The 16113-nt window shown below is 35.8% G+C and overlaps 1 protein-coding gene across 1 annotated transcript; it reads right to left on the bottom strand.

Annotated features, from left to right (window-relative positions):
- Nucleotides 1–1654: 1654 nt before the first annotated feature.
- On the bottom strand, nucleotides 1655–15759 carry Cad99C (cadherin 99C). The gene is made up of 27 exons (XM_013318279.1): nucleotides 15681–15759; nucleotides 15295–15473; nucleotides 14445–14567; nucleotides 13759–13998; nucleotides 13490–13639; nucleotides 12989–13207; nucleotides 12544–12738; nucleotides 12302–12439; nucleotides 11850–11999; nucleotides 11408–11522; nucleotides 10868–11070; nucleotides 10441–10581; nucleotides 9890–10013; nucleotides 9362–9522; nucleotides 8876–9049; nucleotides 8354–8563; nucleotides 7799–8047; nucleotides 7596–7691; nucleotides 6602–6755; nucleotides 6156–6451; nucleotides 5692–5919; nucleotides 5156–5421; nucleotides 4692–4910; nucleotides 4480–4606; nucleotides 4183–4285; nucleotides 3568–3907; nucleotides 1655–2410 (listed from the first exon to the last, which is right to left on the bottom strand). Exons 1-27 carry the CDS (start codon nucleotides 15757–15759, stop codon nucleotides 2317–2319), a joined length of 4773 nt encoding a protein of 1590 aa, XP_013173733.1. The 3' UTR covers nucleotides 1655–2316.
- Nucleotides 15760–16113: the final 354 nt, after the last annotated feature.

The following is a 16113-nucleotide window of genomic DNA, read 5'->3' as shown; positions in this document are numbered from 1 at the left end:
TAAAATGTTCACGACACTTGATAAAAAATGTGTTATTTGTAAATAAGTTTGAGTCTTTAAGCAGTTTATTTTATTGTTATCAAGTTAATTGAGGTTAAACATCAACATAACTAATTATTTTAACTGAAAATGTTATTTGAATTGTAGTTTTTAATAATGAATATGGGAGAAAACAACCGACGCTCATGAATATTCACAACATGTCATCATCAGCTCACTATACGTCCCCACTGAGGGGCTCGGAGCCTACCCTGAGTTAAGGGTGACTAGGTTGACTGGGTTGGTTGACTTCACATATATCATTGAATTTCTTCTCAGATATGTGCAGGTTGCATCACGATGTTTTCCTTCACCGTAAAAACGTCAGAAAAATGTACATATGTAAATCGGAAATCGAAAAACACATTGGTACATTCGAACCCAGGACCTGTAGATTACAATTCAAGTGTTAAACCCCTGAGCCACCGACGTTGTTCACAACATGTTCTACAGATAAATTGCCAGCATTAAGAAGAAACTATATCATACCTATTGTTTTTTGTCGTAAGATGTACTGTATAGGCCTAAAGTTACTACCATAATCGTATTAGGCACACAGGCACACATTAGCGTGACATACCAATGGCACCTGTGCTACTAATAACACAAAATTTTGGGCACTTCTGTAATCACAAAATTCATAATACACGACAAAAAATTTAATATAGTTTAGGCACTGATAATTCAATCTGATTCATGTTTATATTTTTACAGTTGACAAATAAAAAAATTATAAGAAATAAAAACATTTATTTTGACAATAAAAATTAATTTATTCGAAATTATATTAACAAAATATAATACACCTTTTGCATATGTATTAAAAATAATCGATAAAAAAATTTACAATTTACAATCGCGTAAACATTATTAGGTAACATTTACAACCAACCAATCCGAAATTAAAATAAATATGATTACATTAATTATAAAATCTTCTATATGTTTGGCACGAAGTTTTTGTAAAGGCCGAATCTATACAAAAAAAATGTAAAAAGGAATATGAGCATTTGTTTATTATGCTAGAGTATAAATCTTTATTATTTAAAATATTGTCTACAGACTAAAAATTTAAAGTAACTGGCACACAATTCGTACAAAACATAACACAGTGGTAAAGTTATTCCGGAGAATAAGGGTTACTACACACATTTTATTTACGATAATCATTTTTACAACCGCAAAATGAACAGCAAAATATTGTCAAATGTGCCCTTTGACTTATTATTTATAATTATTAAAAAATAACAGTATGAAAACATAATTCAAATTGTATATTACCGAAATAAACCCAAAATACTCAAATTAAATCCATTTAAATGAGGACTTTAGTTGTAGACCATGCATTTGACAATGAACCTAGTTTTTGAAATATTAATCTTAAATATTTCAGAAGCCAGAGTTACTACAGTCTGACCATAACAAAATTGGAAAACAATTTTACCCATACCAACCAAATTCATTCAACTATATGAGCTACGCACACTTCGACATATATGTTAAAAATATTAATCTAACAGATTTTTTTTATTTACAAGCGGCCATATATTAATAAATTAAAAAATAAACGTCAGTACTAACTTGCAAACAAAAATTACATATAAAATAGCAAAATTTCGTAGCTCATCAGATCTTATTAAAAAAGAAATAATAAATTTACAAATATAATGCCTCTATTATATACAAAACTCGATATTATGAACATTTCGTTCAACAGTGGAAAGGACTAGGCACACTAAGTACTACATAAGCAAAGAATTACATACATAGACTTTTTACATAACAGTCCATAATCGTATTTACATCTTGGATACATAGTATCAATAGCAACGAACTTTGAATTTAAAAAAATCAAAATTAATTTGTTACAGCGCGTAATATCTCGCATTTTAATGATTTTAATTAACATTTATATTATTAAATTAATTGCGCGCATTATCAGTCTTTTAATTAGAAAGTAAAAAAAGATAAAAGATGGAAATAAAGAAAAGAAAAGATAGTTCGATTTCAAGACACGTTGCTATGTCATACTGCATAGTAGTTCATTCATTATGATGAATAATTTTGTAAGGTTATCTTTGTATGTAAATCTTTGTTGCTTAGTTTAAAATTACCTAAAAAAATTCGTTATCAACACAAAATATGCGCTCGGTTATAATCGTACAAAAATATAAACATTCGTTGAACACATGTCTAGCGCTATGGGACGGGGCGTAATATCACTTTTCTTTAAATTTCACTTAATTTAAACAATTGTCCATTACCACAGAATTCGGACTATAGTTCCGTGGTCGTTTCTACAGGTGATTGGTTATAACTGTAGCCAGTGAAATTCCTCTTGCCAAATGTCACGTTGTCATTGTCAGATGCTCTGTGGAAAAAAAAAACTTTTACACCATTGCAATAATAAATAATTTCTGACCGTACCAACATAGAAAAATAACAAATCGATATGACAACGTTGACTTTGTGTCTGTCGGGTAAAAACTTTACATAATGTTGTTAAAATCGAATTGTTTACCCCAGCTTACAATTGTTTCAGCCCTGGTCCTAACCAATAAATTGTAAGGATCCAATACAAAACAAAAATTTCCAAATTAATAGTGTTATTTGGCTGAAATTAATCGAAAACCCTACGTCCTTTACGATAACAATTGTTCTCTTCTAATGAACATATTGAGAAAATGAAATTTACAATTCTAAGCCAATGTTGTGTGAATTTAATTAATCTGAACAAATGAAATATTGTAAATTGTTAGACAAAATTTATGATTGTTTCAAAAACTGCGCATTACTAGTAATTAAAAGGGATGAAACATTGCAAAAGTAATGTAGGACGGTGGTTTTTGAACGAATGTTATACAATTAAGATTGAGATGCGTGAATGACTGATCGGACAGAATGGAACGGAAGTATGAGTGTGAGCGGAATGAACATTGAAGGACGGCAAGACGAAAGGAGTGCAAGTAAAAAGATATTATAAAGCAGAAAATAAAATAATAAGAAGACGGAAAATCTTTCATTCTGCCCACCGCCTCACCACAAATTTGAATGATTAAAATCATATATAATACATATAAAATAAATCGTGTCACAATGTATGTTCGCGATAAACTCCGTAACTACTGATCCAATTCTTATCAAATTTTGTAAACAACTGTATAAATTACAGTTGTTTACAAAATTCCAACTTACGAGATAGGGTAGTTTTTATGTCAAATATTGATCTCGATATACGTATTGCAAATTAAATATTTATTATACGACATGAGTGTGTTTTATTTAGATGGATGGATGTTTGAAGGTATCTTCAGAACGGCTGGGTTATATCTTACTAATATCATAAATGCGAATGTTTAGATGGATGTATGTTTGAATGTACATATATGCAGAACGACTAAGCAAATCCTGCTGAAATTTGTCATGGATGTAGAGCATACTCTGGAAGAACACATAGGTTCTAATTTAAGTTATTTTTTTTTAATTTGCGGACGGAGTCGAGGGCGATAAGTAGTATATTATATTTACCTCTGCAAGCCAGGAATCTCATCGTACGCCATAATAGGCTGGGTGGCTTTCTTCTTATGATTGGTATTAATCTTTCTAGCGAGCGTAGCGTGCAGTAGCCCGCCGGCGCTGTTATTCGCGCGAGGTAACGTGCCCAGCGCGTTGTTGAGGGCGTGCCCTTGCGCGTGCACGGCGGCCGCACGACGGTTAAGCGTCTGCGTGCCCCCCACAGTGCCCCCGCCGCCTCCTGGGCCCCCACTCGTCTCTAGTGAGGGTTGGTTGTTGAGCGACGCTGCGTTCTCGTTTACGCTTGACGCCCGCGCCGTTGTTGCCGTCTCAGATAATGTTGGACTACGTTCTCCTACATATGACAATATATTTATAGTTTTTTTGGTATCGGTTACAACTACCGGCATAGCATCTAAATCGAATGAACAGATCCATAGTGATACTAAACAATAATTTTTAATATTAAATCTTACTAATATGCACTTACTAATACTAATACAAATGCAAAAGTTTAGATGTATGGATGGATGGGTGTTTGTTATTATTATCTCTCGAACAGCTTATAGGGTTTCGCTAAAATTTGGCATATATGTACATAGTATGTATTGTATAATAATAATTACTTACCGTTGTCTTTAGTAAGATATTGCACGCTGTGTATGTTAAACGCGTGGTTATTTGGACTAAAATCAAGCTGCAAATCTGCGTCATCTACAGCCATGTTTAAAACCTGAAACGAACGATAACCATGAGATCATCAGTTAGACAAAACAGTGATGAATAAAAGACTACTGACAAATTGCTGTCTTTGTTTTTTCAAAGAGAATGAGAGAGATGACTAATCAAGTGTCACGATACTGTAAATACACAGAACTATGAACTACAGAGTGAGATATAAACCAGTGTTATTTGAGTTCTAAATACCTGTGTTTCATATCTGGGTGCAGGTTCATCTTCGCTGGACTCGTAGCCGGAGGGAGGTCGGGGCGGCGGCATGCTCATACTCAGTGTACCGTACTGCTGAATGGCTTGCTCTTTGTGCTTCTTGTATCTGTACTCATAGAAGGTGATGTAACGTTAGAAGCGATTGAGGCATCATGATAGATTTTCTATTTTCCTGATTAATTTATATATACCTGTTCCATGAGGCGCAGATGTATATAGTAGCGGCGGTCGCTGCAACCAGCACGAGTGCTGCGAGGGCTAGAAGTGCGGCTGGTAGCGCTGTGGCAAGCGGCGCGGCGGCTAAGTGTGGACGTATTGGCGGAGCGGCGGCAAGCAGCGGTGCACGCACCTCGCTTACCGGCGCTTGCAGACGCGCTCCCACGGCCTTATGCACACCACTCTCTATAGCACTGTCACATAATAAATACTTAGTAAGATGTGAGGGGATAAGAGGGTAAACTTGATTCATTATAACCGAGGGGATTTCCCCGAGTGCACGAAGGGATGCAGAGGGAATACTAAGTTACCATTATAGGAACAACATTACTACTGTAATGTAGTTCCTTATGAGTACTACGAAACAAGGTTTTCATTTTCAATTAGAGGTTTAAGTCTTATTGGATTAATAATTTCATACTACGAGGGTACTACTTACTTCTTCACTGGCGTAGATTCTCTTGATAATATTGCTCCAGTGTTAGGATCGACCAGATACAACCAGACATCTGTTCCTTTGGTATCACTCTCTAGTGTCCCGTTCTCTCCCAAGTAATGTCTAGCTGTCAACTTCTCCAGACCAGCGACTAAACCACTCTTCTCTTCTATAGCTTGAAGGAAACTACGCGATTGTCTCCTTAGAGTTTCCGCATTCAAATCCGCTACTTCGACAACCAGCTGATTTTCTTTTTGAAGGAGATTAATCTGAAATAGATGCGATTCATTTAAATATCTGATACGACAACGATTGAATTTTAATCATCAAGGAAGTAATGAAAATGAATGTGGTTGCAAAGGTAGAAGATCGAAGAAAGTATGGATGGATGATCCATTAGAAGTGTGGACGTATGAAATTGGGATGTGTAAGGATTGATCGTGGTGAAAATATGGTGTAGAAAAAATTTACTATTTAAATTAATTTCCATAGACAATTGGTTTACGGGGTGATATAAATTTTTACGTTAGCATACTTACCACAACAGAAGCTCTAGCCACATTATAATCTTGTGGGGAATTAGGGTTATCTCTTGCGGTGACACTGAATTTGAACGGCAGTACATCTGTAGGAACATTCTCGAATGTCTGTATATTGCTTATCACCCCTGTATCTGCGTCTAGGCTGAAGTACTCCTCTGCTGCTTTGGTCCACGAATTCTTTTGGTATTCTATTTTACCGTAATCCCCACTGTCTTTATCTTTGGCCTGAGGAAAATCATATAAAATATTTAAGACTAAATAATGACAAATGAAGGAAGCTTTGATGTACCAAAATGGTAAAATATCTGGTTAAATCAGCATTCAAATAGCTAAAAAAAAGTATCCCGTTTTTCTCCTTATTTGTAGTACAACGGGATTCAAAATTATTGTTGTTTCTTAGGAAAATGGCGATAATGGATATTTAGTAGCAGTACTGTGAATAATATAGTGTAAATTCTTACCTTAACTTGTAACACGTTAGTCCCTAAAAGCATTTCCTTTGTTGCTATAGCGAAATATTTCTCCTTTGCATTAGCAATCGTAGACTGTTCGGGGAAAACGAACACTGGTGCATTATCATTTGCATCAGTAACGTGAACTTTCACAACCGCCTTACTAGCATCAGGGTTTATCAAACCCTGTATAGATTCTAATTGTACTTCAAGAGAATACTCCGAAAGAGTTTCGTAATCTAACGAACTTGTATTTAGGTAGATCGCACAATCCCTCTCTTCGGTTAATTTTACATAAAACACACCTAAAATGCAAAATGAAACTTTACCAAATAAATAATCACATCACGTTTAGTCACATTTCGTTACAAGAAAGAGAAGGAAGAGCTTCGCAATATTACGTTACAAGAAAGAGATAGAAGATACTATCATAATTGCAATGTGTTAATGCTTACCATTTTGTGATGACTCAGTGAGTCGACATTTCAGCGGTGTATCAGGCGAATGTTCTCTCTTGTTCAATAACGGTAGTATCCTGACCAGAGTGCCGTTAGGTGAATTTTCCGCAACGTGCTCCGTGTATAAAGTATCCGCGAAACCAAGTCCCACCTATAAAATTAAATAGAATTTATATTACATACTATTATAATAATGCTCACTAGAACTACACTTACCTATTGTATAGAAAAACAGGTCCAAATTAAATGTAAAAAATGATAAATAAATGAATTATTATCCATGTGTACGAAGGGCTCAAAAGACCATCATCAACCTGCCCTTATCCCTATCGAGGGTCGGCACAGCATGTACTACTCCTCCATACATCTCTATCAGCCGTCATATCCGAGTCTACCCCCTTCTTACGCATATCCTCTTTCACACAGTCATTCCATACTTTTTTGGTCTTCCTCTACCCTTGTAGCCATCCACATTCAATCTCATTACTTTTTTGCTTATATCATCATCATCCCTCCTCATAACATGTCCAAACCACGCTAATCTTTTACTCCTCAATTTCTCGATCACTGGCGCTACTTTCAAACTTCCTCTAATATACACATTTTTAACTTTATCCTTCCTTGTCACACCACACATCCATCTTAGCATACGCATTTCAGCTACATGCAATCTTCTTTCATCCGAAACCTTGGTGGCCCAACATTCAGACCAAAAGACCAAAAAAAAATATGGTATGACTGTGTGAAAGAGGTTATGCGTAGGCCGGTAGATTCAGATATGACGGCTGATGGAGATGTATGGAGAAGTAGTACATACTGTGCCGACCCTCAATAGGGATAAGGGCAGGTTGATGATGATGATGATGATGTGTACGAAGGGCTCAACGTATACGTACTACGTACTAATTAGGGGCGCACTACGTACAATACCTACTGAGTACATTTTATAACAGATTGTATTCTGTTGAAGTACTTTAAAAAAACAACTTACATCAGGAGGTACGGTTGCGGAATGGCTAACGTATATAGTAAGGCTCAAAACGGTTGACATCACCGGGTCTCCTTGGTCATAAGCTTGGACATCAACCTGTAACAATACCAAGTCTTGTAAGTTATTTTGCCTCATTTATTCCATTGCAATCTATACGAAGACGTGCGCATGGTTAGTTAAATTATATTTTTGTTAATCCTTACCGTATATTCACTATCGGCCTCTTTCCTTAAATCGTCACGGACTCGTATCGCTCCCGTATCTGGTTCAACGTGGAAGTATATCGAAGCTTTGCCTCTGCCTACTAACTTGTAGCGCACTTTGTTATTAGGTGACGTGGCATCCGCGTCCGTAGCTATGACAGTTTGTACCAAATTACCGATTGATGATGAATCCTCTATGGTGACTGGACGAACGGCCATTGTGAATACGGGCGCATTGTCGTTTTTATCCTGAAAGTCATATTAAATTGCCAAATATTAGATTTTGTTATTCTCAATTAACATTTTAATTGCGTTGTAGTTTTTTTAATTTCTGGGTATATATTTTTTAATTAAATCTGAATTTAATTTTACTATTTAGGCAAATTGCAAAGTAAGTAACTTTACGTTTGTCTTCTTATTTCTTTACTTTTAAATTTACACAGAGATTAGTTATTCTGAACTGAAAAAAAACACAAAACACAGATCGGTAGATTGCAAAACTGTGCCTTGCTCGTCTTCACTGGTGTCATAAATACCTCAAATTAAGCTACTTACATCAACAATAACTTCAACAGTAGTGGTAGCTCCCGGCATATCCTGGTTATTCTCCTCAGTGCCAACAACCAGCTCATGCCTAGCGCTCGCCTCCCTGTCTAAAGGCTGTACGGTCCTGATGACTCCATTCTTACGGTCGATAGAGAATAACTCCATATTCCCTTTTAATATAGTATAAGTAATCTCCGGTATCGTATCTGGATCTGTCGCCTGAAAGGTTGAAATAGGAAATTATTATTGGTTCTAATGATGCTTTTGTTGATGAATGATTTTTTTTTAAGTTTAATACTTTCTAAAATTACAACAAGATACATGTGATTTAATTAAAAATATTAACTGAATATGATAATATTGTTTTTATGATATTTTATGCGAAACATTGCCTTCAAGTTTAAACCTAGTTCTAATATTGATTTTTAGATTTCTAAATTATTTGATAAAATTTCCGCGTATATGACCTCTTATAAACAAACATACATCCATCTAAACATTCGCATTTATAATATTATTACGATTACTTACATGTACTTGAACAACGGGGTAATTGTTAACATTTTCCGGGACATGCACCGTGTAGATGTCCTGCAGGAACACTGGGTCTTCATCAGGCACATCCTGTACTTGTACTGTGACTGAAGCTGTGCCTAATCGCTTATCTATAGCACCATCCGTTGCTGTTACTACGAAGGCGTAATCCTGTGAAACATACAAGAGATTGATATATTAATAAACTTTGAGTGTGTAATGCTAGACGAGTAAGCTTAACGGCCTTATTACGACTATTTTATAATTTGTCTAAACATTGTTTGGGCAACTTTATAGTAAGTTTAATCATTTTATGTTGAACATGTTTATTTTTCTTCGCTCTAGAACATCCTATATAATATTCTTTTAAATCGCACCATGTAATTATTTTAATAGTATTCACATCACATTATTAACTTCATTGTTATCCTCACAGTATTATTTTAGGACATCCTATATAAAGTCTTGAATAAATCTGCTTACCTTAATGTCTTCATAATCCAGCTCACTGAGTGTAGTGATCATGCCGGTAGCATTGTCTATTGCAAATGGCAGGTTCGCGGGTAGACTGTAGCTCAATAACGCATTGACACCTTCGTCATCGTCAGTCGCGTGAACGTAGCCAACTGTCTCGCCTGACAAACCTGGATTTCATATTAGATATTAAAACAGTTTAAAAAAAGTTTGATTATAGGGTTTCTAAGCTGTGATTTATATAAATTAAATATTTACACTGCAAATAACAAATCACTGACCAATTCTTGTGGTCTTTGTAAAGTCTCATATTTTCAGGATTAGTTTTCTATTATTTACCGTGAGTTTCTGAGACCAAATCTCTGTAAAAATTATTTCGTCATCTCTCATTATCTTTGCCAACACAGATATAGCAAAGTGTTTTAAACGGAGAATTATGTCTCAGAAAGGAACTGTTAAATGTTAAAGTTGATTGCTTCTCGCAATTAAGTAAATTTAACTGGATGAAAGAATAGTAATATGGTAAGAGTATAATACCTTCTTTGACTTGAAATGTATAAGAATCTTCTTCGAATTTGGGATTATTGTCGTTGATATCAGTAACTTTGATGTTAACCGTCGCGGTGCTTGCAAGTTTACCGGGGTCTTCCGCTTTAACCATCTGATGAAAAAATAAACCAATTGTAGAGATGTTTTTAAATTTACTTGTACCTTTTCAACTAAGCTCTAGGCTTGTTAAGACGCTACCGTCGTCAAATGGCGGGATTCGATGCCTCGGCGGATATGGAATCCGTACTCTTAACCATTAGGCTATTTGGCGCTTCATTATCATTTAACTTCCAAAATTGAGAAAAGATTGATAAATTATTAAATAATGGGACTCACAATTTCAGATATATTAATAAACATAGTCAAGAAGGTTTTGGATCAAGCTAGAGTCAAGCTATTTAGAAAATTTATCGATCTTTTATTAGCCCGAACTACACAAAATTCTCTTTGTATTTTTGAAAAGACAAAGCAAGGATAAAATCATGTAATCTTACTTAAATAAAAAAATCCGGGAAAAATAATTAAATAACATTACTTACAAGTTGATATCGTGTGAGTACTTCTCTGTCTAGTCTTCTAATCACAGTGATGATTCCCGTGTTGGAGCCGATAGCGAACTGACGTAGATCATTACCTGATACTATAGAGTATGTTACTTGCTCATTCTCGGGATCTTTGGCCTGGAATTAACAATATTATTTAGTGACTAAGCGAAGATAAACAAATAGAGAAGAAAAGGTCGATTATTTTGCTTATGTGTTGCTTGGAGCCTTCCTCTTAGTTACGGATGACATGTAATTTGTATGTATGTTAAAAATGTATTAAATCTAATTGAAGCCCTCTAGCGGCGAAAAAAGCAACTTTGTATGTTGCCTATAATTGGCCTTATTTCTTCACTCAAGAAATTGTACTATGCATAGTTAACACAATAAAGAAAGTGTAAGACACTCATTGAAATAAGCTTACGGTAACAGTGGTAACAGTAGAGTTGATGGCAGCGCCCTCTGAGACAGGCGCGTAGTAATCTCTTGCGGTGAACTGCGGAGGTCGTGTGTTAGGACCTGGGGCTACTAGTAATTCTACTATGCCTTGTGAACTGAGGCCTTTAGCATCTATAGCTCGAATGGTGACGCTGTATTGCTCGCCTGCTTGTAAACGACCGGTACTCGCTGGAATGTAAAGGTTTCAAGTTTTGTAATTAAATTCTTTTAATCTATGACTCAGTTTTTCTGGAAGAAAAGTAAGTAGCAAGTGGTGATGCATATTCACATCTAGTCTTGGTTGAATCTTAAACAAAGAACGCTAGAATTAACCCTATATGAGAGGGTCTAACACGAACGTTTGCGGGAGAGATTCGAGAATGTATTCGTAACGTCTTTGACAAAATATTTATGAGTATTGTTGATGCGCTTTTTGCCCGGTACAAATGTATTTTTTGGATGACGTTACGAAAACGTTCTTACGAATATTCGTGATATGTCCATTTTGTTTATGTATGATACTTACATATGATTCCAGTGTTGGGGTCGATAGTAAACTTGTTGCCGCCATTGTTGGACACGTGGTAGATACTGTATGTGATCCGAGCGTTCTCACCTTCGTCAATATCTGTCGCTGTTACCTGAAATACAAAAAAAATATGTTGACAAGATCAAACTATAAGCATTTGAGAAGCAATCTACTTCGCAAAAAATCAAAACTTGAAGACTTTGAGACTTTAAAAACGAGTCAAGGTTACGCGCACTTCGTTACATAACAGAGAAGGCAGATATAATCACTCCTTTAATAATCATTTTCCTCCTTAATCCATAGCAGATCCTATTGCATATAATTTTTAACATATGTTTCAACCGTACCTTACTTTTTCCTGGTTAGTTTCGGTGTGATATAGCCTAGTACAAAAATAAATAATACTATAACTTTGGTATTATTATGATGCAAGCTGTACCTTATAAACAGTAGTTGGTTCCAAACTGGCAGGTACGGTGATTGGTTGTGTCTTCGGTATGACGGGCGCGTTATCATTGACGTCTAACAGTTGTACAACGAGTGATAATGGCGCGGACGCAGCACCGCCGTTTGCTTCACGAGCTACCACCTGAAAAGAATATTCACGTACAGATACTAACTGTTGTTGTGATCGAGGGGCCGAAAATTTGGGACAAAATTTATATTTATATAAGTACCGCGACAAATCTCACGCAAGTTGATAATGTTACGGAAACGCATATCGTAAATATTCGCGATAGACCCTCAGATATCCTAATTTAACCGTGCTGAAGGTTCTGAAGATCCGTCTGTTCGTTTTAGCGATAGGTGTATAACGGACTGTACACTACCGCTAAGGAAAAATACATTAAATATTACTTCCTTATGAATTCTGTGATTAAGTAAGCTTACTTGGAATCTCAATTTTCCTGGGCTCGGTGGATCTCGATCTAAATGTTCATCGTTGACTATTAGATATCCTTCCGAGTCTATATCGAAGAAGTGCGTTGTAAGTTCGAAAGAATATTTCGGTACAGGATCACCAGGGCCCTGAAAAAATATAATTTAGACTATTGTATTTGAAATTTACCTTGATGAAAACCAATATTTATAACCAAGTGTTGTGATTATTATAATTATAATAAAAACCTTACCAAATCAGGATCGGAGACAGATAATTTAATAGGTTTTCTATTCAAATCTAATACTTTGGTGCCTCTGGGTGAGTTCTCTTCGACCTGCCCCTCCTCGGAAGAAGCATTAACAACGGGTGGGCTGGCGTCCACGGGACGGACTGTTATTGTTAGCTTTGCAGTCGTGTAGCGACGACCTTCTGTTATTTCTTCTGCCTGTAAGACAACGATTGTAGTAGACACTTTCTTACGTTGGTCAGTCAGAAATGATTATAATATCTATTAACTTGTCATGGCTTTGCTAGACAGAAAAGATAGATACATAAAAGGTTTTTCAAAGTTAAATGATATAAAAAAAGAATTTTTGCACAGGCAAGTTATCTTCTTTTTATTAACCAAATTTTACTTGTATTGCTAAAAGAGATGAACACAACTATACATATTCCTTAAAATAAGTGGAAATTACCTTGATAACGAGTTGAAACCTCTTAGCGACAGTAGTATCAACAGGCAGTAACTGTCTAACAGCGCCAGTATTCTGGTCTATCGAGAAATAAGTAGCCCAGGAGTCAGGCTCGCCGCTCTCTATGCTGTATCGTATCTTAGCTTCTAATGTATCCATGTCTACCGCTTGGATCTTTTCTGGTTCAATTGACAGGATTCCTGATAGGACTCCGCTGTTTACCTAAAATTAATGAATAATCAGGATGTGAATACACAGGTACTTTAGTTTAGATTGCTTTAGATGCAATGATAATGACTTGATTCGAACAGACGAGCAGAAGATCGTCAAATCTTAGTTGATCTGACACCCATGGACGTCGCCAACATCAAAGAAACTACTGCTTTACTGGCCTTAAATACTTTTGGGGATGATATGTTTGTATTGCGAAAGTACCAAAATACGTTTTAGGAAAATTAAAAGTCATCAGAAGTGCTCATTTGTTCTTTGATAGCATATACTTACATAGCTGGTATATTCGGGGTTGATGCACGCGCCATCATGCATGGTACAGCCTTGGTAGATAAAGGAAGGGTCTTGATCATCATCATCTAACACGTTGATTGTCATCGTCGTGGTACTGGACAGTCGTCGTTTGGTGTCACGCGCGCGATCCTGATAAAGAAACATGCTTAATTCTGCCTACATTTATTTTATCAAGAAGTAATCTTGAAAGTTGTACGTTAAAGTTATCTTTAACTGGCGTAAATTTTAAAGGTGTAAAATTCACTCACAGAAGCAACAATAGTGACTAGATAAAGCTTCGTTCGCTCGTAATCCAAAGTCCGGTTGACCGTCACCACGCCTTGATGAGGCAGAGGAATGGAAAAGTAGCTGTAACCATCGACAGCATTCTCTTGTTCCAAAGTCTTATTATCTCCTGGTATGATAAAGTATTCCGAAAGACCGTTCACTCCTGCGTCTATGTCCACTGCTCGGATACCTTCGAATACCGTTGTACCAATCGGCACTAGCTGTAGAAAATACAAGAGACAAATTTAAATGGATTTCTGCCTTCATAACCATTTAAATTGTTTTCCTAAAAGACTAAGGAGGACCTCGTGTTAAATTCTTTGACCATAAAAAAGCTGTTATTAGAATTTTGTGATATCACTGTATTTTTATGAAGCGCAACTGTGGCTGATTGAACATCTAAATTACAAAATTATCAATAAATATATTCTTACCGTGGGTTTCCGATGCCAAAATACCCGTTTAAAATATATTGTTATCTTTGTTTTTATCAAAGATAGTGAGTGGGGTGACGAAATGTTTTATATCAGTATCAGAGACGTTGGTATCAGAAAGCCACGGTTAGTTTTGCAATCATTTATTTAATAAAGAAATTGTTCTTTTAACAAGACATTTTAAAACTGTCCCAAAAATTCTCCGTACTTGTAATCGTACACTTGAAACTCACCTCGGAAACATTGGCTTCATACGGCGTGTTCTGGAAGACGGGTGCGTTGTCATTGATATCCGACACCCTCACTATGACCGGTATCGTCCGCCGCTTTTTTGTCGCTTTCACTTGACATACGAGCTGTAATATCAATGAATAAAATTCTTTTAATAACTGGGAAACCGTGCACATGTTTGCACATCATCGAGGACAGAAGATTATTTTTGAGGCGAGAAGTCCTGAAATATCTTCCTGTACATTTCGTTTACTTCGTTCCTTTGTTGTTTCGTTTTTATATCTAGTTGTATCTTACTTAAATTAGAGAAAAAACTTATAAATTGGTTTAGGGTAAGCAACTATTAGCACGAGTTTTCCAATTCAAGTAGTCAAATACTTTCGCCGCTTACAAGCGATGGTACAATCTAGCAATGGTGTAGCTTCGGGCAATATAAACAATTCACAACACCTGCTTATTTAATACTCTATTAAATATATCGTTTAGAAAGATACAGATCGAAGTGATACAATACGAGAAATTAAACCTATTAATTGCAATGCAAGGCTATTTAAGATAGTGAAGGGATTAGAGGTATTCAAATTGAAATAATAAAACATATGCTTCTAGACTAAGACATAACAACAATTATTCACCTTTCGAGCAATACCATGTTGGCAAACTTTTTACTAAAATATAGCAATAAAAAAAACAATGTAAAAAGAACGAAAGACATGTGTTAGACACAGCAATTCTGTGAATGACGAAGAAAAAAACGCCAAAAAATTATATTCGTTATGAAAAAGGAACACAATGTCGATTTCACAGTGTTTATCTCACTTTCAGTTACTATACAATACTGTTGGTACTGACCTGGAAAACCATATGCGATAGGTTATCGGCGTCCCTGTCCAGCGGTTGCAGCAGCTGCAATCGCTTGCCGTCCAGCTGGAACAGCGTGGGCCCCTTGGGGAACACAGTCGACAACACTATGTCCACATCCGGTTCGCCAACTATCGGCAACTCCGCCGGTATTGTACTTTGGTTTACATCTGCAACAAAACGAAAATTATTGAACTATTTATAAGAGGAAAGACATAAAAATGATAGTATTTGCAAATATTCCTAGCTCACAGATCATGGTGTGACAAAGATAACGAAACGGAATGTTGAATTTGGTGACAATGTTAGTAAACGAAAAAACAATGTTATAAAAGGATATATGTGATAGCTTCTAGGTATCGTAAAAAATTACTCACTATCTCCTCTGCTTTCTTCTATATCCACAATAATGCTTGACTGCCCAGTCTCTACTTCGCATGGTCCTGAAACAAACATCAAATAATATTTCAAACATGCCTTATACTTTTTGGGATTCTTTTTAATACAAATATCACAATTCATCACAGAGTAAACTTACCGTAAGGTTTATTAATATTATTTAACTTGTAATACTGAACAAGAATTATAATTGAAACGATACTTAAATTAATCATTTGATCGCTAGGAAGGAATACGTGTGCCTTCATATGGAACGTTAGAGAAATGATTGTATAGTATTCTTCATTTGTAGTCGGTCAGCCTCATCTATGAATATGGGTAAACAAAATGCGATTGTTCTTCACTATAGTATAGTTAGTTTGTTTATGTTGGATGCGACAATGAATTAGTATACACCTAAACAGTTGAGGT

This window comes from Papilio xuthus, unplaced genomic scaffold (assembly GCF_000836235.2).
Source record: "Papilio xuthus unplaced genomic scaffold, Pxut_1.1 DF826923.1, whole genome shotgun sequence".
NCBI lineage: Eukaryota > Metazoa > Arthropoda > Insecta > Lepidoptera > Papilionidae > Papilio > Papilio xuthus.
This window is presented reverse-complemented; position numbering and strand designations above follow the sequence as displayed.